The 23,907-nt window shown below is 41.6% G+C and overlaps 1 protein-coding gene across 2 annotated transcripts in view; it reads right to left on the bottom strand.

Annotated features, from left to right (window-relative positions):
• SFMBT1 (Scm like with four mbt domains 1) overlaps positions 1–23,907 on the bottom strand; it is a 129,279-nt gene that overhangs the window by 9,435 nt on the left and 95,937 nt on the right. For both annotated transcript variants that reach the window (XM_020796679.3, XM_020796677.3), the window contains exons 10-17: positions 21,385–21,467; positions 19,604–19,730; positions 18,521–18,634; positions 17,931–17,973; positions 16,109–16,173; positions 8,095–8,234; positions 5,835–5,944; positions 3,371–3,546 (exon numbers count right to left, since the gene is read on the bottom strand). In XM_020796679.3, the coding sequence (XP_020652338.3) occupies positions 3,371–3,546; positions 5,835–5,944; positions 8,095–8,234; positions 16,109–16,173; positions 17,931–17,973; positions 18,521–18,634; positions 19,604–19,730; positions 21,385–21,467 (858 nt within the window). The remainder of the gene's footprint in view (positions 1–3,370; positions 3,547–5,834; positions 5,945–8,094; positions 8,235–16,108; positions 16,174–17,930; positions 17,974–18,520; positions 18,635–19,603; positions 19,731–21,384; positions 21,468–23,907) is intronic.

Here is a 23,907-nt window from a genome sequence, read left to right as displayed (position 1 = left end):
GCAGGTATAACTAGTCCCACTGTAAGACTTGGTGCAAGTGATGGTAAGATAAAAAAACGACTATCTGGTAATTTCAAGTAGATGGATACAATTTCATTTAGAAACAATGAGATGACCAAAGACTGCATAAGTTATTTTAAATCAAGACCCATGATTGACACCTGAAAGTAAGATAATTTCCAAGTCATTGGAAGACAATTTTTCACTTTTCCCCCCAAGGAACAAATCAAAAGTTCTTATGATCAACTGGGGAACAACTGGATGGTCTCCTCAAAGTATATCACTATAGTCTATAATATGTTTCAAATATTCCTGAACAGTTGCCCCACTCATTTCAATAGTGAAATTGTAATATAGACTTTTCTCTGAAAATGCATCTTCTGTCTCTCTACAGTGAGCCAGATAGAGAGGTTACTCACCTGTAACTCTGGTTCTTCGAGTGGTCATCTGTGAATTCACACTAATGGGTTAATCTGTGCCTATGCAGAGGTTTCCGGAATCTTCTAGAGCTTCACACTTGTTCGCCAGGACCGCCCCCCTAGTGCACGTGGTCCGCCCATCCTGGCTAGCAACTCAGTTCCCAAACTGCTCGTCGCTGAATACAATGAAACAAACGTGACGGAAGAGGGGAGGACGGGCGGGAAGTGTGAATTCACAGATGACCACTCGAAGAACCAGAGTTACAGGTAAGTAACCTATCTTCTTCGTGGTCTCTGGGAATGCACACTAATGGGTGATTAACAAGCTTACCTGACCGGAAGAGGGATGTCACAGAAGAACAGATGACAGGACCGCTCATCCAAATGTAGCATCTGACTTAGCTCGGAGGTCCAAGCGGTAATGAGAGGCAAAGGTGGATGGCGTGGACCATGTAGTAGCCCTGCAGATATCAGGGACAGAAACGCCTCTGAGGAATGCTGCAGAACTAACCACTGCCCTTGTAGAATGAGCCTTAATTCAAACTGGAAGATACAGCTTAGCCAGCTGATATGCCAGGCAAACGGTTGATACAAGCCACTAAGAGATGGTTTGGGAGGGGATCAGGCACCCTCTGTGTGGTAAGTGCAGAGAAACAAAAAGTATATTGGACGTTTCGGTAGCGGTGTGGTAGAAGAGGGATGCGAGGAGGTATGCTGAACTCTCTGTATCGGTACCGGTATCAAGGAGTCCTCTACTGAGGAAGACTGATCCTGGTATTGCAGCTGGTATAGAAGAGGAGATTCAGAGCCAGAATCGGAATAGTAGTAGGAGTATTAAGGGTGCTTAGGCTCCATATAGACCTCCATATTGGGACGCCAGTACCAGTATCAATGGTGTCAGTATCGCTGTGGCGGGAGCTCATAATACACAGGTGCTCATTGAGGGTAATCCTCTTGGGATGACGATACCATGAAAGACAATCATGCGATGCAAGTAATCCTGTCAACATCTGTGGAAGTGGAGCGTCGACATCAGTAGGACCAGTCTCTGGTGTATGCTGTGCCTTTTGAGTCCACTTGCGCAGAGGTTGCGAATCAGCAATGGAAGCTGAATCCGACTGACACTCAGAGACAGAGCAATCTGGAGGGCTCGAATGGTCATAACGAGGCAGTACCATAACCTCAGCCGAGGTATTAGCCCATGAGGGGGACTGAGCCAAGAGAGGCAAGGGTTGTTGGCCTGAAGGTGGAGGCAAATAATTGTCATCGTCCACAGATATGGAATCGAGGCAAATAGTTTGCTCCTCTTGTAGAGGGATGGAAGAGGTTGTCTTGTCCTTCTGGTGTTTGGAGGATCGAGAATCAGAGGATGATTTCTTAGGCTTCTTTGGTTTGGACTGTTTGTCCGGTACTGGAGGAGACTTCGGTACCAGTGTTGATTTTGGTGTTGAAACACCCGTGGTAGACTTAGTAATGGTCTTAGACTTAGATTTCGATTTCACCAAAGATGCAACTGAGGCTCCAGGACCTGAGAAGATGGTGCAGGTTCCATAACTGGTACGGGACAAGGGGAACATTCCCACAAATAAGACCATAGGCATTGCTGCCTTAAGTACCAGTTCTGTAAACTTTTTACAGAAGGGGCAAGAAGCCAGTTGGTGAGCTTCGTCCAAGCAGAAAAGGCAGGAATTGTGGCCATCGGTGAATGGAATTTTATTGGGGCACAAAGTGCACTGTTTAAACGGTCCAGAGGAGGCCATAAACAAAGAAAAAAATAAAGGAGATTAAAGGAGAGGGGCAGCAGAAGGAAGGAATAACAAAGACTCTCACTGTCCGAAAATCTCTAACAAGAAAATTCCTTTTTCAATGAAGGAGGTGAACTCAGCTCATCTGAGAGTAGAAACCTCAGCGGCGGCAAAAAGGAACTGAGGCACTAGCCAGGACGGGCAGACTACATGCACTAGGGGGGCGGTCCTGGCGAACGGGTTTTAAGCTCTAGAAGATTCCGGAAACCTCTGCGCAGGCGCAGATTAACCCATTAGTATGCATTCACAGAGACCACGAATATCTGTTATAGAAGGGGGCTGTGACAGGGTTGGTTTTCATTTTAAAGAGTAACAAAGGGTGGCAGCCACTGGAAACAAAATAAACAGAGCCAGATGAGAAATGAAGGCTCTCAGAGTGTCTATATTTATTAAAATGCCCAAAGTATTTTGGGAAATGTGTTCCTTCATGAGGAGCAGAATAATGAAGTGATGTACAGTATATAACAACTGGGAAATTTCTTTCACTTTAAGGCAGCCACAGGATACTGCATTTGTCTCTTTTGCAAAATCGTTTTAGTGGACCTTCTGCTGGTCCTACAAAGGTGGATGGAAGGCAAAATATCAGTCTTTTCCCTATGGAATTAACAGCAGCTTCTTGAGAGTCGTTTAGATCCAATTTTATATTTTCTGTGATTCCTTTGATGCAAAAATTAAAAACTAGAATAACCAACCACAGTTGGTTCATACCCACAGAAATTAATGGGAATCTCTCTGAAAATTACAGGAAGAGATATATTTTACAAGCTATCTGTATTGTTGCACTAACTCTCCATAGTAGGAGAGAGACACTTAAGACCCTCTAGATGTTGGCAGATCACACCAACATCACCTCTCATCACTGGTTATCTAGAAAGGGCTAATGTAAATTGCAGTGCAGCACTGGAGAACCGTAAGTTGCCCACATCTATTTTAAAGACTACATGTAGAGACCAGAGTCAGAGTAAGATAGCCTGTTGATATATTATGGTACAATTGTTTTTTTACATAGACAAAATGTGGTATAAACAGCAATTTCAAGAATACTGTGTATTTACTGAGAATTATGCTTCCCAGCCACTTTGACATACACTGCTCAGGAATGAATGAGAACATTCGCTTATAAGAGCAAATAATACAATTACTCACTGTATTTGGTTTTTGTCAGAATGGAACAGTTCTCTGAACACTTGTCTAGCACCATTTTGGGACCAAACAGATTTGGACAACATTCTAGCTTGATACATGTCTGCCTGCAGAAATCTGCCACCCGATCTGCTGTTCTTACAACTTCTACTGTGGCCCGGTAACTCTTTCCTTTATACCTGAAGCAAAGAAAACAAGCACTTGAATTGATTAGGACTACATAAAACCAAAACCACCACCAGAAAATACTTGTTACGGGAGACTTTTAAAAAACGAACAAACACGTTATCTAATGTTGACCTAAAACATGTTCACTATTACTGGCTCTAATTCAAATCAATGTACTGTGTCCCTAATTAACTAAAGAATTTTCTGTTTCAAGATATCCAGTTCCTACTATGCAAGCTGCTTTTAATTTTTACCTTCATAGTGTTTTACCCATTTACTTAACAGAGCAAAAGCAAGTCAAGAATCTCTACATATCTGAGGTCTTTTGTTTTCTTTCAGTATGACTACACTCACAAGCTGTATTGGAACAATTTGACTGCAGCTTGATTTGTAGCCCATTTTACACTTCTACTTGGATTAGGTGATCACACAGAGGCTGCAGTCAGTTTCGGTGCCCGTGTCTAGACTGGCCCCTCCATTTGATGCAGTCTGACCTGTGCCACAACGCCAACCCCCTTCCTTTGATCATGCCTCCTGCAATATTTGACTGCCACAACCTCAGTCGCTTAATCTTCTAATTAACCAATAAAAAGCAGTCTAAGTGAACTCAGAGATAGTTCAAGCTGCTCAGTGTTGCAGTGTAAATTCTGTAATGTCTAAAATAATCCATTCCTTTTAAAATATGGAGCGAGTAGTACCAATCAATCACCTGACCTTAATTAGGACACCCTAATTAGTGATATTTCTATTATTTTCAGAGTAGTCTTGTGTCTCATTAGGAGACGACAACAGGAAACATCTACAAAAGACCACAAAAACACAACCACGGTCCTATTTGAAGGATGGTCCCAGATTTAGATCATTGTTAAGCAAAGAGAAATAAAACTATTGTGTTATTTACTATTGTGCTATTTTTATTTGCCTAAAAAAGCATTTTTTTACTTTGGGTTAAGTTTAAAAAAATGGAGAGAAGACATGAACTACCCATATATATTTGGGCTGAAGTTATCTCAGGTACAGTCCACCTGAAGCAAGCTGAGAGGTGTTTATTGCCACCTGTGACCATTGCCTCCTCAAAACGGACTCTTTGGCCAAGGGGAAATTCTATATTCTAGATGTTGCTGCTGTTAGCAGTATTTTATGATTAGGTTATTAAAGGTATAATCCACCAGGCAAATACACAGCAAGGGAGGTGTCTGGTTTTGAGGATGGTGTGAAGACAAAAACCCAAATGCTGGGGGCCATCATCAGGGGAGTGTGGGCAGACAGGAATGGGGATAGTGCTAGCTACACTGTGTCAATATCTTCCTCTTTCATGTTGTCATTTCAAGGGATAAAAAGAGGTTCCTTTGTGCCAGGTAATTTGACCCATAGACTATATTCATTCATTCATTCATTTATTTTTGATAATTTATATGCCGCCCACACTACCCAAAGGTCTCTGGGCGGCTTACAACATTTAAAATACAATAAAAATTCATAACAATTAAAATACAATTAAAATATATATTAAAATTGCCATCGGACCCACAGCTAATATTATTTCAATTAAAAGCCTTCTGGAACAGGAAAGTTTTGACCTGGCGCCGAAATGTCATCTGCATTGGCGCCAGATGAATCTCAGTCGGGAGGGCATTCCATAGTCTGGGGGCAGCTGCCGAAAAGGCCCTTTGTCTACAAGCCATCCCTCTTAACTCCTTGAGGGATGGCTCTTTCAAAAGGGCCCCCTGGCTAGATCTTAACTGCCGGGTAGGTTCATATGGAAGGAGGCGGTCCTTCAGGTATCCAGGGCCCAAGCCGTTTAGGGATTTATATGTCAAAACAAGCACTTTGAATTATATGTCAAAACAAGCAACTGGTAGCCAATGTACAGTGGTGCCTCGCTTAACGGGCACCCCATTTAACAACGAATCAGCATAGTGAAGATTTTGCGATCGCATTGCGATGTTCCCTATGGGAACTATTTAGGCAGGAGCTCTGGGGGGGGGGTAGTGCGGCGCCGATCAGCTGTTTAAAAAGCCTTGCTTGCGGGGCGGATCAGTTGTTTAAAACCATTGCTTTGCCATGATCCGTTTCCCAAGCAGGGAACCTATCATCGCAAAGCGAAATTCCCCCATAGAGAACATCGGAAAGCCATCGCAAAAGCGATCGCAAAATTTTCATCGCAAAGCGATTTCATCGTTATATGAAGCAATCACTATGCGAGGCACCACTGTACAATTTAAAATAAGTTTAAAAAATATATAACATAAAACCTGTATTATATGATAATACAGACAATACAAAAGAGAGAATTTACTTTGCTTTCAGTGTCTCTCCATTTCCATGCCATGCAGCCTCCTCATCCAACTGAATTTCTCTAAGAACACGGCTGGGTTTATAGGCTGCATTGATCAGCAGTGAGAGAACCTAAAAATGGGAGAATGGAGAAGAAGGTGAGAACATTAATCAACATGTACACTAACATTCATTTTTACATGTTAGTAAGATTTCGAGTATAAATTCTATTTGTCTGAATTAACTTCAGCACAGAAAGCATCAAATATGTAAGCACAATAAGTTAAAAAGACAGTTAAAATAAGCAGTGTGTGAAGAGCGGCCAACAATCTAGTATTTGATTGTCTTAGGTGCCAAATTGCACCAGGTCCCAACACTCCATATAGCCTAATTATCATTTTGTAGTACCCTGAGGTTTGCTAAAGGAACATCACAAGTACTGCTTTATAACTAGTAAATAATATTGCTTTATTTTATTCGGCTAATACGAGTAATTTCTAGCACATATTTAGTTTCATTTGGGAGCCAAAGAATGAAGAGGCCTGTAAGGGTTTGGCGTTCTACTGCAATGTAAGGCTAAGGTGTACATGTTTCTAAGCCTCAAGGGCTACACGTGATGCAGTAGTCCACTCCTCCATTCCCAGCAACCTTCTTCCTAAATTTAAGAGCAACCAGCCTGGGAATGATCCTTCCTACTACAGTGGTGCCTCGCGTAGCAATCGCTCCGTTTTACGGTGAAATCGCTTAGCGATGCTTTTTTGTGATCGCAAAAGCGATCGCTTTGCGATGGTCCCTATGGGTGAATTTTGCTTTGCGATGATCGCAGGGAAGCGATCATTGCAAAGCCCCCATTTTCGGCCTGCTGATCGGCGGTTTCAAAATGGCCGCCGGGTAAACAAAATGGCCGCCCACTGTTTTCAGGCACGGATTCCTCGCTTTAGAGGCACCGAAAATGGCGGCGCTATGGAGGATCTTCGCTTAAAGATGAGTTTTAAGCCCATAGGAACACATTAATCGCGTTTTAGTGCATTTTTATGGGCTTTTTATTTTTGCTTAGCGATGTTATCGCTTAGCAGCGATTTTTTTGGAATTAACATCACTAAGCGAGGCACCACTGTACACAGATAATCATACAACTTCCCCTTTCCTCACAGGAGAGAGTAATCTGCACAACAATTAATGGGGACCTGCTCTCCATCCCCTCAGCCAGCAATCCTTAGGCTGACAAATTTTTCTTCCTGTACTACTAACAGCAGCAGGGAAAGAGGCTGAAAGGAAATACGTAGTCTACTACTGGGAAAAGGGAAGGAAAGAGGAACACCAGGAAGATTGGTCATGGAGCCTTCAGGGAAAATATTTACTCTTGTACTGAAATATCACAAGTGAAAATTGCCCCACTCAATCTATTCTGAGATGAGAAGCAGCCATAGAAGAAAATATACATCAACTTAATGAGCAAATAATCCCGAAAAATAAATATAATGTTTCTTTTAATATTATACAAAAGTGCTTTGCACCTCCATATCATGGATACTGCACAGCATCTGACAAAGCTGCCACTACAAGGAATGACCAAAGACATTTCAGATGCAGCAGAAAGGATATTCTAGATGGACTATAGATTTGTCACGACAGATCCAATTACTGACTTATCAAAATCTAGTACTATGCCTTGGGCACATTCCTGCTGCTGTACGGTTCAGTGGCAGGTATACAGTTTCTTCTCCACAATGCCGCTGAGCCATTAGTGCCATACAATGAATTAATTATAACAGAAGTCTAATTTTCCCTTGAACCTTTTATTCCTTTATAAAATATCACTTTTGCATTTTTAAAGTCAAAATGAAGTCCTCCAGAACACTAACATTATAAATTAAATCAGTACTACAATTTAAACGCGTTAAATCCAGTTGTTAGTCCCAGCTACAACAAACCCACTGAATCAATGGGACGTAAACAAACGCTTAACAAGTTCCATTTATTAAACTACTGTATAGGTGGGACCAACAACTAAATTTAACACAGCAGGAGAAAGAAAAGAGCAGATTAGGCAAACCATATTCAAGCAGGAAAAGAAAAACACTTATAGTGGTCAATGCTGCCAGATTATTATTTCCTTAAAAATCATCTAATGTGCATAGGGGAGCTACATCACACATTTTTATACTACCCCTGAAGGTAACATTAGTTAGTTCTGCTTGACTACAACAGAGACAGAGCAAGAAAAAGAAGGCAACAAATGGTGCAACAAATATAGAGCCATGATATCCAAACACCCTTACCTCTTTAAGAACAAGGACACAATTCCCAGGTCCTACAGACTGGGGCAATTCTGCAATTCGACCTTTGTTAAGGTATGGGCCTGAGAAGCAGCGGTGGTTGAAGTAGATCTTTGGACAGTAGTATTTACCATTTGTTACAACTGGAAAAGTAAAACTATTTTAGAACACTCTGCTTAAATAAGCACTTGCATGCTAGCATTCAGAATGCCATTTCAGCTGCCGGAGTGAAAGCAACAGTTGTAGTTTTACACAGGCAAGTTTTTATTTTGAAGAAATCAAAACTATTAATATGTACAGTTAACTCCTGTTTCTAAAACTTTGTTATTTAACCAGAACAGTCCACCTCAGAAAAGTCAATTTCTAAATATGGGCTCATACCCATATTTAGAACCATGAGAGGAACTCTGTTCACGCAATACAGATTTTGTGGCTCCTTCTCTTAATCACAGCGGTTCCCCGAAAGCTATTGCACAAAATCAGAGAATCCTCTGGAATAGCAAGGGTTAGGGAATAAAACATTGTAGTGGAGTGGGAGAATATTAAAAATCCACCAGAATGCAAACCAAAAGACTCTGTTGTTACATTTTTATCAACAAAAATTCAGAGGCCAAAAGTGGGAATTTCAAGGGGAAAGTCATTTTATTTATTTGTTTGTTTGTTTGTTTAATTTGTACCCCGCCTATCTAGTCAGTATGACCACTCTAGGCGGCTAATTATTTACAAGAGATTTTAGCTGCGCCATTACCAATGGTCTCTCATTTATTTTAGCCAACCCAGTCATACAGTAGATCCCCCAACCCCACCTTAGCTCTGCTTATGATTTCTTTGCAGTTCTCCAGCTACATCTTCTATGCTGCTCAGAAAACAAACATATTGATCTCCATAAGGATCCTAAGGAAGATCTCACAAGAAGATGCGGAGGGCTCTTCTAGCACTAGAATTCTATGGCATTAAGTACTTGGAATGTTACATTTCTTATTGCTGTTGGTGAATGTTTGAGCTGGTAAATATGGACAGATAAATTGCTACTTTTTGAATTCACTTCTTCTTGATCATCCCACAACCAGAGTCCATCCTGCACAAAAAAGAGAGGCTTCTTTTGTATTTCTTTCAGACAGGCAAATTTGCAGGCATCTATGGAATGGGGAGATCAACTAAGCCATCATCAGTAGGTTGGGCCATCATTTGAAGCATATACAGTGGCGCCTAGACTTACGAATGCCCCAACCTTTGAACATTTTGACTTACGAACAGCTCTGGTTGCAAAATTTTGTTTCAACTTGCGAATGGAGCTTGGACTTACAAACAAGAAAAAAAACATGAGGAAGGTGGGAAATTTGAACTTTCAATTAACCATTGGCCAGCGAAGAGGCTGCTTGTCTGCTACCTCACTCATCCCAGCGGTTAGAGAGTGTGGATATAGAGAGAGACTTCAGACTGCCTGGTACTGTACTGTATGTACCATATTGTGTTTTGGCTTTTTTTTAATTTTTGATTTTTTACTTTCTTCTTTAAAACAGAGAGACTGCCTGTTCTGGGTGAGCACATTGTATTTACTGTGCATACAGGGTTTTTGCAGCTTGGGGGATTTTTTTTTTTTTTGCAAGGGTCTGTGCTGGCTGGTGTGCTCTAAAATGGAGTTTAGTCTTTTGGTTTAAAAATCAGAAATGTTTTTTGCAAGGATCTGTGCTGGCTAGTGTGCTTTAAAATGTATTTTGTTTAAATGTTGCTGGGTTTGGTTTAAAATGTGTGGGTTTAGCATGTGTGGGTTTAAAATTTGTTTTAGACTCTAAACTCTCTCCCCCCCATTGTCTTCTCTCTCTCAGTCTTCTCTCTTTTTGTGCTAAAAAACACAAACTTTTGTCTGAGGGGTCTGTGTGCCCCAGTGATGACCTTTTTTCTTTCCTTTTTTCCCCACTGTTCCTTCCCTCCCTTCTTTGCTGCCCTTTTTCTAACCTAAGTCATCTTAGGTTTTTTTAAAAATTCTCCCCCTAGTGGTAGAGAATGGATTAACTGGTTTTGCATTAGTTTCTATGGGAACTAATGCTTCGACTTACAACCGGTACCTCTACATACAAACAAAAAATAGCTGGAACAGATTAATCAGGTTTCAATGCATTTCAATGGGAAATGCTGATTCAACTTACAAACATTTCGACTTACAAACATCTTCTGGGACGGATTAAGTTATTAGGTCGAAGCACCACTGTATAGACTTCTAGGAGATGTGCCAAACAAATAATCCAAGATTGATTTTGCTCAGAGGCTGATGGTTGTAAGTTTTGTTCTAAGGAACACTATTTTTCAAACATTATTCTTAGGTCACTAAAGCTAGGTTTTCCTTTTTCATTTATTGGACATTGCTGATTTGGTGCAACATGAATGGGGGGGGGACTGCCTGGGATTAAACAGATCAGCTTGTAACCAGACCTACAGTTTAAAACGTTAAAGAAGTACAGCTGGAAGTGGACAACTGGCTCTCCATGGAGCACTGGCTTCCAATCTTGAGGTGTTAGATGGTTGTGAGCTGTGATTTCCAGAAGGCCTGGAAATAGAGAGGTTACTTATCAGTAACCATAATTCTTCAAGTGGTCCTCTGTGAATCCACAGAGGGTTTTACTGCGCCCGTGCAGGACTCATTGAAATATTCTAGAGCTTAAAAAGACATGATTAGTAGGACACTGTCCTACTAATCGCACATGCTCTGCCTGCCCGTAATACTTCAGTTCCGAAATGTCTGCCGCTGTCAGGCTATGACTCCCAACACAGCTCAAGACACCAGTGGGAAGGATGGGCGGGATGTGTGGATTCACAGGGGACCACTCAAAGAACTACGGCTAAAGGTAAGTAACCTCTCTTTCTTCTTTGTGGCCTCTGTGAATGCACACAAATGGGTGATTGATCAGCTTACCTTAAAAGGTGGAAGGCCATCACTGAAGAAGTGAAGAAGACCCAACTCTAGCAGAGGTGTCATTATCTGTGGCTCAATTGTCTAGGACACATGTCCTCATCTCTGGTTTAAAACCTCTAGGTGAGAGGTATCATCATATTTGGTTCGAAGCCTTGGTTTGTGATCTGGGGTAAACAGATCAGATATTATACACTGCAGATGAAGCTGTGTCTAATGTCAAATAGGTCTCAGTCCTGGAGAGTAGAGTTGCATGATATGATGGAATATCAATTGAGAGCAGTGAATAATCCATTAGAAGATTGAGTCCTGCCTTATTGTGGATTGAGTCCATGAAGTATGTGTTTCCTGGCGTGATCTTAATGGTTAGTAGTTAGTTGTAGTATTTCTTTGTATTAGAAGAATATTTCACATTGTTAAATAGGGAAATAAGTAAAGCAGGCTGCATTAGAGTGTCTATTTAAAGGAAATCTAATTTCTCTCTCTTTCTCCTTCTTCTTCTTTAAACAGGAAAGTGTAGAAACTCATCAGGTTGACGTAATGAGGAATAGAAACTGGCCAGATAGCCGGACCTGGCATATGGTACAATAAGGGTTGATAACAACTGTGTGGCTTTTTTTTTTTTTTTTGAAACCAGCACCCTATGTTGGTATGATGGGTCATGTTAATCTGAACCAAAAGTGTTTAGTGGATAAGGGTCATGCCTTGGTGAAAGTATAGAAGCAAGAGAGTTGTGCATGAACTGATTGTCCTTATGAAAGTCCAAATTTTGAAGATTGGAATGAAAAGTGGTGACTTAGGGAGGAATGTGCTCTTCTTACATATCGGTAGCGTAAGGGAAGAAGTACTATACATCAAGATTCAAGCAATGCTGTGATGGTAAGAGACCCGGATCTTAAGTGTCTTAATTGTCTTGGAGACGTAACTTGTGAAACTGTAGTGCAGCAGCAGATGATCTGCATGCGGTGTACAGGATCATTCACATAAGCAGATGTAGTAGAACTGTGGTGTGTTCTGTCATTATAATGGGAATTGCAAGATAATGAAATATCGGATGCTATTGAATTGATTGAAGAATTGAGGAAAGGGAATTGCAATTGTGCAGTGAGCAGTCATTGCTTAATCTCGAATGAAGACCTGTATGGTTATTTTATATCCTGATTTTATATCGAAGACCAAGTCTTTATTTTGAGATGGTGGTTCTTCGATATCCAGTTGTAAAGACTTTGCCATTCGCATGACTAGCTGAGAATAAGATGTGAAATCCTCTGATGGAGATGGTGGATGGTTTGCACCCACAAGATGGAGTTGGTAAATTAAGTGGGTGATTCTTGGGATATACCATATGTTGAATCTTGAGTAGAAAGAGAGGATTGTGAGGATGGTGATTGGGATGGTGATTTGGTTAGCAATGCAGATGGTTGTGATGGTGGAGGTGGAGGTACACTTGATATCAGGCGCTGTTCGATGTCAGGAGGACTGGGGTCCCTTGTAGATGGTGGTGACCTGGAGATATATATGATGTCGAGAGTGCCTGGAAGAGTGCTTAGTTTGTTTGGATTGTAGTAGAGAATCCGGTACCAGGAGAGGGCGTTTGAGAGCTGATTTCATAGGGATCAATGTATGGTGAGTGGATGTTGGATACATCGTGGATGAACGATGTTGGTGTCGTGGCGGTGAAGGTAATATGGAAGGCGAGTATTAGGGTGGAGAGGCATAACAACGTTCTTGGTTCATCATAATAGATGTGCTCAGTCTGGTCTTCATGGTAATAGGGGTCGTAGTGGTGGTACTGATCCCCATAGTCATCTCAAATTGTGTATCGAGACAGTTCATTATAATAGTAAATTTCCCTGTGTGGAGGGGCATATTGGATTGGAGAAAGGTGTCATCTCCTCGCCCAGCACTTGTGGGGAGACTGGTGAGACGATTCTGAACCAGAGACCTAAATAGGTATTGCCCACCCTGATGATCTAGGGCTTGAATGGGCCGAGGCCAGGCTGGAATGAACATCAGCTGGAGACAGACCAGTACTCGGCGAAAGGCTGGTGATGGAAGCTGCAGTCTGAGCTGGTGTTAAAAGTTTGATCGTCTCTAAATCGAGCCGGGGCGTCTCTAGTTGACTCCTCAAGGATCTATTTGAGTCGATTTTGTAGGTTTCTTAGTTTTTTTTAGGTTTGGTTTTATCCTTCTTTATCCTAGATGAGCCATCAGGATGAATGGGAGCTTTCGACGTGCACGTCAAGCTCGATTTCGAAGCAGACTTCAAAAGGTCTTTTTGATGAGATGATGGAGTTGTCTGGCTCGATATCAGGTGCGTGGTTTCTCGACACTCTGGATGCGGAGTTGGAGATGTTGGTGGGTCCGTGGGGGCTGGATTGAGAGGCTTTTCCCAAAGGTATGAGCGAAGTCTTTGTAGGCATAGTTTCAGAGCAGGTCTTGTAAGCTTTTTACACTCAGGGCAGGAATGTGTTTGGTGCTGTTCCCCTAAGCAAAAAAGGCAATGGTCGTGGCCGTCGGTAAGCGGTATCTTGTTCGTGCAAAGCATGCACCACTTGAAAGGCCCTGGGGGGCCATAAAAGGTTGGGGGGAAAGGGAGGGAAAAGAGGCAATGGGGGTTGGGGGGGTAAAGACAGAGAAAAAATGTGGCTAAAGAGAAAAAGGACTGAGGTAAATTGAAAAGGGATAACTTACAGGAGAACGTCCAACAAAGATATGATTAAAATAGAAAATGAAAGAAATGATCGGAAGAATCAGTACATAGAATCAGTAAAGACCTCAATAATAGCTCTAGCGTTCCGAAACAGGTCCAACCGAAGCAGCGATAAAAAGAAACTGAGGGGACCTTTGGAGGGTGGGCATGTGCTCCACGGGGGAACGGCCTACTAATCACATGTCTTCAAGCTCTGGAAACTTCTGAGACATCATGCACAGGAGCAGAACAACCCAATTGTGTGCATTCACAGAGGCCACGAAGAAGAATCATAGACTCACAGAGTTGGAAGAGACCACAGTGGCTATCAAGTCCAACCCCCTGCCATGCAGGAACTCCATCAAAGCACTCCTGACAGATGGCCATTCAGTCTCTGCTTAAAAACCTCCAAGGAGACTCCACCACACTCTGACGCAGCATATTATTGTAAGGCAGATGAAATTAAATCGTAAGGCTGTCAAATTTGATTATCTGATATCACACAGCCAAATCAAGTGTGGGTAATGTTTTCTGCACTAAACTGTAAAGGATAAACATGTTTATCCTGTTTCTCAGCCTCTGCCTGCTAGTAATTTTCTCAGCCCCTGCTTGTTGTTACACTACAAACAGGAGGTTGGGAAATATACCTAGAGCAAGATAGCAGTTCTGTTTAGCTCAGCACCAGCCAATACACAGTGCTGGTAGATACTGATCTTGCAGCTTTCACTTTAGTCATCTTCAGATTAATTAGTCATCTTCAGCAAAATGAGACAACAACTTGATCCAAGAAATACAATAAATTGGTTTAGGTAAAAAAATGCAGATTTTGTATGGTGGTGGGTGGGTTGTTTTACCATTTTCCTATACCACAAGCCTGAACACAACCCATTACACAGATAAACTGGCCTACCAGGGGCTTCATAAACCTCCTGGGAGAAATCCGGTATTAGGTCCAACCAGAATAGAACCAATGAAATGAATGGGACTTGTTAATCACTACTTATGTATGCTCAATGCATCTTTTCTAGCTGGGACTATCATTAGTCCCAAGGAGCATTGCTCAAGCCTGGAAAATAAGTTACTATCCTCTGTGATACAAGATACTTAAATATATCAATATACCAATAGTAATTTCATGCTAGCTATGTTTAGGCTAAAGAGTTGCTTTCTTTTAAAGCTCTAATTTAACTGACACATACAGAGGAGATCAGACTATATAGACATAATGTTTCTCCATTTAAAAACCAATTAAATCCAAGAATGAGCAGCTTCCATTTTGGCAAAGCTTTATATTAGGGAGCGCCTCAAATGCATATTTTGCTACACTGCAAGTCACACAATAAGATTTTAGAGAGTACAAGTAGATTTGTTTAGCTATTTCAGCAGCAGATGTACTTATCCAACATTCATTCATTCAACAGTTTAGCAAATGATTAGATTTTGCCATCTGGTACATATGGAACTTTACTGTCAAACAGTCATTTGTTTATAGAATAGCCAATTTTCTGCAAAGCAGAACCCTGCCACTCACTGCACACCAAAAAGAGTTCAAAGAAAATAAATGTTTGTTAGGAAAGTCTTATTCCAGCAGAATATCTCTAGACATTTAAAACTAATAATTCATGTTCACGTTTCGTTTCAAATTACCCCACCAAATTTTGTTATTACCTGTCCACTACTGATATTGGCTATATAATGGAAAGTTCCCTTCCTTTATACTGTATATTCTGTAATATGTTGATGTTTGACTTATCTTGAGATACAATTTTAGAAGTATTAATTTCCTCACATTTATATCTATCCATTTGTCTACCTACCAACTCACATTTTTAAAAAAGTGTGCTGCTTATATATTGCCCCATAGGCCTTTAAGCACTCTGGGTGATTTGCAAGTTAATTGTGCAGGCTACACATTGCCCACTGCCCCACCCCAGCAAACTGGGTACTCATTTTACCAACCTTGGAAGGATGGATGGCTGAGTGAACCTTGAGCTGGCTACCTGGGATTGAACCCTGGGTTGTGAGCAGTTTTGGCTGCAGTACAGCAGTTTTAACCACTGTACCACGAGGCACCCAAATACAATATCATTTTGTATTAGGCACACAAATGCAGTTTCTGCATTTGTGTGCTTAATACTTCACAATCTGGACAACAGACCAGTGTCATCCATCCACTCTGGAAGGCACTGTCCAATGTCTTTATTCAAAATAAGCAAAGTGGGTAAAAGCTGAAGTGTCTTGCCATAATATTTTATTTTTTAACGTTTTGTTAGTCACACTACTAAATATATCTACATTATATGCATGTGCTTTCTCTCTCCCATACACATATTTTATAGCCTAAATGTCCAACTACTATTTCTATGGTTGCTACTTATACACACAGGGACAAACACAACACACTTCTTTCTTACTGGTGTCAGCAGAGTTCAGTTCCTGGCTCTTTAGTCCTTCGTGAACAGCCCTTGAAGACAATATCCTATAACAAAAGAAATATTAAGCCAAAATCATATCTATATTTAGTCTGGCAGCTCTTCATTTCTTAATGTTGGTGCAAATTCCAGTGACAAACTGCTGTTAGTTGAGCCTTCAGCTTTATTCCTTATCACTTACCAAATCACATGAGTTGGTGCTTGATGAGGGTCACAAGCAGCAACTCATTAAATAGCATCAATTCACCACTGTGATTTATGCTACTGCACTTATGCTAACAGGATTATGCTAACAGGATTCCGGTTATTGTATCTGAAGCAACAGTGCCTGTCACCAGAATCCTATTCACAAAAGTTGTGCATATAAAGGCAACCACACACAGGTTATGTGAAGTAGCGAATGAGCACTTATGTGACTGGACATCCACTCCTTGAGTAGTGTCCTACCCTGTGGGTCTCTGGGTAGATTCCACATGTCAGGGTACACCCCACTCGTTACAAACAATGGGTACTTAATGTATGGAACTGGTGAGGTGTTTAAAGACATAACTGCTCCTCAGTAATTATAGCATCATTTGAAAAATCTGAATGTCTAATTATCCTACTCTTTTCAAAGCAGCGCATACCTGAGAGAAAAAACTGAGAGGAGAGCAGAATCAAAATTTGCAACAGAGTTCCCAGCAGCTTAGATGCTCGGGTCCAGGCTGGTGCATTATAAATACTAACACCTCTCTCCCCAATATTATATGACAGTAAGATCCAATGATTAGAAGAGGCAACTCAATTCTATTCCAAGAGCCTTAGTAGCACAATCTTGATTGTGTATTACAGAGTTCTTACAAGATGAAATCAAATTCTTGCAAGGCCACCAACAATCAATGTCACAGAATCATCAATGCTGCAGACAAGTTCATGTTTCCCCAAAGCTAATAAAATTTATCCCCCCCCCAAAAAAATAAAAAAGGTCAAAATATGGTGGCACTTTAAAGAGCAACCGTTTTGTTTCAATGCATGCTTTCATGGATGAAAATATGATTCTTCAGACACCATTTTCCCTTTAGTTTTGTGAACATGCTAAGACAGACAAAGAAAGTTACTTCTTTGGAAACTTTTAAAGGAAATGACCCTTTAAAAACTGGATCTTTATCTTCCTTCCCTATGTTTTAAACATTACCTATCATTGCTTCTATTGGATTTAAAGGGAAAGAGAACTAAGTAATAATATCCCACCCAACTTTACAATCAGAAAAACAAATGTTCCTGGTTTTACTAGCACTTAAAAAGGTGAAGAGGGATTACATATGAGTTCAGTTCAATATATCAGGAAGTAATGGCTCCTTCTGTGAGAATAAGCTACAATGAGCAGTCTTCAAGTCCTCATCCTCTTTCTGCCCATGAGGAGGGACAACTCTCAGCTTTAAACAAGCAAGACTTTTCTGTGATGTCAGATTCGAGTTGGGGAACTGTTATTTCCTTCAGCTAGAATTTGAGGGCAAGTCAGGATCTGAAAACGTGGTACAATACTGGGTTGCTCTGTGTAAGCCCAATTTAAATAAACCACAGTTCCAGGTTCAGATGTCACACATCACTGTGGTTAGTTCAAAGGAAAGAACAAATGTTTTCAGTTTCTAGCTGAAATCAGCTTCTTGATTTGGTTACCATAATATGAAAGACATCAACACCATTCAAACATCTGTAAAAAGGTGTATGTTGTTGATCTCCATATTGGAATTATGATCTTTCAATGTTTTGAGTTCTCCAAAACAAGCTACTGTTAACAATGACCAATAAGTTTAATACTTACTGTTTCTCTGGTTGGACTACTGCAATTTTCTTTTCCTTGTTGACTGTAAGTCAAAATGAAGCACAATGAAGAGTTAATATAACATTTAAAAAGGTACCCTATGACAATGCACAGCCATCACAACCCCTTTACATGCAGACTCTCAGCATTTATTTGGACAGACTACAAATTATAGCTGTATTTTGCAACTGTCTCAGGACAGCAGGCATTCATTTCCTTTGTCATCTAAGAATTTTTAAGTAGGACAGAGCAAAACAAAAGAAAGGGAATTTTAGGTTTTGAGTCTGGGTGCCCAATTCCTTCTTTCTGAATTAATAAACTTGTTTATCTTCAATTCCATTCCTAAAATGATCTATAATCCTAGTCTAAAAGCAATTTACCAATTGTTTCTAGATTAGGAAAATATTAGTTCAAGGTATTTTACAACTTCCCACACTCTAATTTCTAGGCTCTTAACCATTTGTAACACTATACTACAAAACATATTATTACTGTATGTAAAAATGTGAATAAAGTATTCTGAAGTACAACAATTTGCTGAGTTCCACAAAGCATCCTATCTTCCATTATAGTAATCATATTATTCATACCTACTGCTCTGCGAGGAGGTCGTAGCTGGTATCCATTTGTTTCACACCAACCAACTGGAAATATATTCATGGATTCCACACTCACTATGCATTCAGGGACTGCCATTTTAGAACCTGTTAAAACATGTCAGCAAACAAGTAAATATTTGTACTAACCTTTCTCTTTGTTGTGATCTGACAAATATTAGAACATACCACTAGTTATACAGAAAAAAGCATACACTAAATGCTTTTGTTTGTGTCCACACATTTGAATAATTTTACAGACAGAAGAAACCCTATGGACAGAAATCTGACAGTGCATTAGGTTTTGATTGTCTTTTTTACCAGTTTAAGCAGGACAGATGATGAGAAATGAAAATGAAATACAGTGGTGCCTCGCTTAACGAGCGCCCCGTACAGTGATGAATTCTCATAGCGATCCCTTTTCCGGGATCGCTAATGCAAAGGCATCGCGTCGGCCCCAATGGGCGAAATTCGCATAGCGAAGATCGGTAAGCGTTTCGCTTACCGACCTTCGCTTTGCGACCCGCGGATCAGCTGTTCAGCGGGTCCAAAATGGCTGCCGGAACAGCCGAAAGGGCCAGGAGCAGCGTTTTCGCGCCCTCCTCTCACTTACCAAGGGCGCGAAAACGCTGTGCCCGGCCCTTTTGGCTGTTCTGGCGGCCATTTTGAAGCCGCTGAACAGCTGATCTGCGGTCTCGCTGCGGCCGAAATGGCCGCGCGCAGCGTTTTTGCGCCCTCCCCTCGCTTACTGAGGGCGCAAAAATGGCTGCCGGACCCGGAAAACATCGCTGTACGGTGAGTTTTCTGCCAATTTGGAACGCATTAAACGATGTTTAATGCATTCCAATGGCTTTTTTTGATCCGTACAGCGATGTTTTCGCATAGCGAAGGTTAATCTGGAACGGATTAACCTCGCTATGCGAGGCACCACTGTACAAGCCTTTCTTCATATCTGCTTTCAGAACCCTCTTTAGTTCCCTTTCAATAACTGATAGTGCTCAGAAAAGGCAACAGTGTCAAGACACTTGCAGAACACAAGCCAAATGCAAAACATCTCTCCTTCAAGAAACAACTTACTTTCCAGCTGTAGCCAGAGATAGGAATCCTTCACCTTTGTAATAGTAGCAACACAAATTTCTTCTGGGTCTTGTGGATTCACAGCTTCAAGTTTCATGTTTTCCTTGAAACCATGGTCAGAATTCAGCTAAAACAAAAACAAAAACCTAAGCACATGTGCTTAAGCAGAAGGTGCAGTTTTCAGAGCATCAACTATGTGCAAAATACAAAGAACACATTATTCTCCTAGTGCAAAGGTGGACCCTTGGGAGGATTCATCAAGGACTCGTGGAATCATAGAATAATGGAGCTGGAAGGAGGGCTCTAGGGCCATTGCGTCCAATCCCCTTTTCAGTGCCGGAATCCAAATCAAATGATAAGTTCAAAATACTATATGGTTACAAAGCATAGCACCTTTTAGACTACTAAGTGAATTTTTAGTGGAGAGAAATGTTTTTAAAGGGGTACTTTTTACAAAACAACATGCAAAACACAGTGCTTAAGCCACAATTTCCAATACTTAAAACTGAAACAGGCTCCTTCCTGAATCTCCATAAAAAAGCATAAAACAATATAGTGGTCCCTCGACTTACGAATGTCCCTACTTATGACCATTTCGAGTTACAACCAGCTCCGGCCGTAAAATTTTGCTTCGACTTGCGGCTGGAGCTTCCAGTTACGAACAGAAAAGGGCAGGGGAAAAAAGGCGAGAATTTCAAATTTCTAACTGTAGGTGGTGACGAGGCTGCTTGTTTGTAGCTCTTTCACCCCAGCAGTTAGAGTGTGCAATCGGAGAAGGCTGCCTGGTAAAGTAAGGTGCTGTTTCCTGCTTTTAAAAAACTGTTCTGGGTCTTTTTGCAGCGTGGTTTTGGGGTTGGGGGGTTATGTTTCTGTGCTGCAATGGGTCTTGGGGGTCTTGTTTGTTTTTTGGTCCCCCCCCATTTCTGATGGGTCTTGGGGGAGTTAGTTGCTTTTTGGAGTGTTTTTTCCCATTTCCGATGGGTTTTGAATGCTTCCCTTGCTTTTCTTTTGTTCTCTTTGCATTTCCAAACTGCCCCTTTGTTCTCTGTGCATTTCCGTCCTGTCCCTTTGTTCTCTGTGCATTTCTGATCTGCTCCGTTTGTTTACTGTGCATTTCTGACCTTGTCCCTTTGTTCTCTGTGCATTTCTGATCTGATCCATTTGTTTTCTGTGCATTTCCGATGGGTTTTTCGTGCCTGATTGCTTTTTTTCCTCCCCACCTCCCCCCCCCCGGCCAGAAGGGAGTAATCGTGTTTCCAATGAGTCTTCCAGTGATTTTTTTGGGGTGATTTTTTTCTTCGGCCGGAACAGATTAATTGCATTTCAATGGGAAATGGTGCTTCGACTTACGATCAATTTGACTTACGCCTATCGTAAGTCGAGGCACCACTGTACAAGAAAACATGAAAGAGAAAGATTGACAGAAGTGGTAGACAGAACATGAAAAAATAAAGATGGCAGGTAGAAAGATTGCTGACCTCACACACAGATTGTCAGATACAGCGCTCCGCCTCAAAAAACCAAAACAAATAAAAACAAACAAAAAGCCAAACAAAAAAATTCAACAACTTCACCCCCCTAGTTCCATCAGGTGAAACCTTTTTACACTCTGAGTAGCATAGTCAAGGCACAAGCTTATCACCTCACATATCATTTTAGAAGATCCCCAACATCTAGCTACCCACTCTCTAGATTTAGACTTTACAATGTGTTCGGAAGTGATTGCTTAAACGCGTTAGACATCCAGTAATTCTCCATTTTATGACAATGTGAACACTCACTGAGGGAAAACAGTTTTCAGGAGCAGCCTCAGCTCCACACTGCTTAAGATAGTCTGCCCAGTCAAAGTCTTGGCCAGGATGACCTATGAATGAATGAGAAAAGCGACTCTTACTAATTGTTGTCATTATAATCACACTTCTCCAGCAAAACATCATTACTTCCTCTCTCCCTTCTTTTATCCTCCCAACCACCTAAATGACGCACGATTAAGAATAAGATATGGTGATTAGTCCAGAGTTAGCCACTAAACTTCACAGGTATGCAGGATTTTAGCATGGATCCTGACCATCTTTTAAACATTCTACTATGTCAAAATGGCTCTTTTAAACCTAAGTGTGTATAGTATATGATTAGCTCCAGAAAGAAACATTAATGCCTTCATTCTCAAATTAGAGTTCACAGAATACTTGACATCGGCAGGTTACCCACTTGTAATTGTAGTTCTTCGAGTGGACCTCTGCGATTCACACCCTGGGTGATCCGCACCTGCACGGAGCCGAATTGGAAAGTTCTAGAGCTCCTGCGGTAGCAAAAAACACATTAGAATAAGACCCCTCCCTCCTCGTATAAGTACCTTGGCGCCAAACGTCCCCTTTCAGTTGTGTCAACCACCACTATATTAAGCAGAATGGCATGACAGTGGGGAAGATGGGCGGGGTGTGTGAATCACAGAGGTCCACTCAAAGAACTACAATTACAGGTGGGTAACCTGTCGTTCTTCTTTGCGGCCTCTGTGAATCACACCCTGGGTGACTAAAAAGCTGTCTTACTCAGAGGCAGAGTGTAACACCAAGGTAGAGGCTAGAAAAGCACGTCCAAAGGCTGCATCAGACTTCTGCCAGAGATCAAGTCTATAATGGCGGATGAAAGTGGATGGCTGTTCCCAGGTGGCAGAGGTGCAGATGTCTGGAAGAGGTAAACCACGTAGGAATGCTGTAGAGGTCACCACTGCTCTGGTGGAGTGAGGGCAAATCACCTTTGGGACTGGTTTGTGTTCCAGCTGATACGCAAGGTGAATGGTTGAAGCGACCCACCTAGATATAGTTTGAGACATCAAACCTTTAGTAGGTGGTTGGTGACTTATGAAAAGTCGAGGTGAATGCCTGAAAGTTTGGGTGTGTTGGACGTAAAAGGCAAGTGCTCGCCTAACGTCTAAAGTATGGAGGATTCTTTCTTGAGTTGTGGATGGTAACGGGAAGAAGGAAGGAAGGATAAACAGCTGAGAGAGATGGAACTGAGATGTAACTTTGGGGAGGAAAGAAATATCCATGGATAGTTTGACTTTGTCTGGGAAAAACTGTAAATAAGGAGAGTCGTGTCGTAAAGCCGCTAAATCACTAGCTTGTTGAGCAGAGGTGATGAGGAAAACTGTTTTAAAGGTAAGTAGCCGTAAATCAGTTGAAGCTAAAGGTTTGAAAAGAGCTTTAGTAAGTTGTTGCAGTACCAGTGTTAGTGACCATTGTGAGGAAGGCGGGCGGGTATCTGGGTAGATATGAGATAGACCTTTAAGAAAACTTTTCAATGCTGGATGCTTGAAGAAATCAGCTGCTGGAGAGTTAGGGGGCTGATAAGAAACTATGGCGGAGATGCAAACTCTCAAGTAAGAGAGGGAAAGGCTGATAGACTTGTGATGAAGCAAAAAACATAGAACAGTAGTAAGTGACGGGTTGCTAGAAGGCAATGAAGAAGCTTCAGTGAAAGACTTGAACCTCTTCCATTTACACAGGTAAGCCTTTCTAGTGGAGGGCTTCTTTGATTGATGGAGGACGTTAATTAGCGAGGCGGAATCCTCCACGTTGCCAGGTGCAGAACAGGTAAGTCTGGGTGGAGTACTTGGGCATTGTTCCATGTGAGCAAGTGGGGCAGGCAAGGGAGGTGGTGAATGTCTGATGAGAGATTGTGAAGGACTGGAAACCAGGGTTGTCTTGGCCACCAAGGGGCTATAACGATGGCATAGGCTTTGTCTTGTTGTAGGCGAACCACAACCTTGTAGAGAAGCGGGAATGGCGGAAAAAGTTAAGTGAGGGTCTTGGGCCATCGGCGATGAATGCATCTCCTTGGGAGTGTTTGCCAGTGTTGGCTCAGGAGCAGTATCGTTTGCACTTCCGATTCACACGGGAGGCGAAGAGGTGGAGAGTTGGTTTGCCCCATCGTTCGCACAGGCGAAGAAAAACTGATTGGTATAACTCCCATTTGTGAGCTTGAGCGTTGGTGTGGCTGAGTAGATCAGCCAAGTCGTTGTCATGGCCGGCAATGTGTAAAGCCATAAGGCAGATATGGTGTGCTAGGCACCACTCCCAGAGGTCGACTGCTAAACAGAGGAGATTTGGAGAGTGGGTGCCACCTTGTTTCAGAATATGGTACATTGCCATGAACCCTTTGTTCCCTTTGACAGATGTTGCAGAAATAAAATAAATAAATAAATTTCTACCATCTTTCCAGCAAGGAGATTACTTTGCAAGCTTTTATAACCACCAACAGCTCTAATTCGCTGATGTGAAGCAATTTGTCTCTGGAAGACC

The sequence above is a fragment of the Pogona vitticeps genome, chromosome 2 (assembly GCF_051106095.1).
Source record: "Pogona vitticeps strain Pit_001003342236 chromosome 2, PviZW2.1, whole genome shotgun sequence".
NCBI lineage: Eukaryota > Metazoa > Chordata > Lepidosauria > Squamata > Agamidae > Pogona > Pogona vitticeps.
This window is presented reverse-complemented; position numbering and strand designations above follow the sequence as displayed.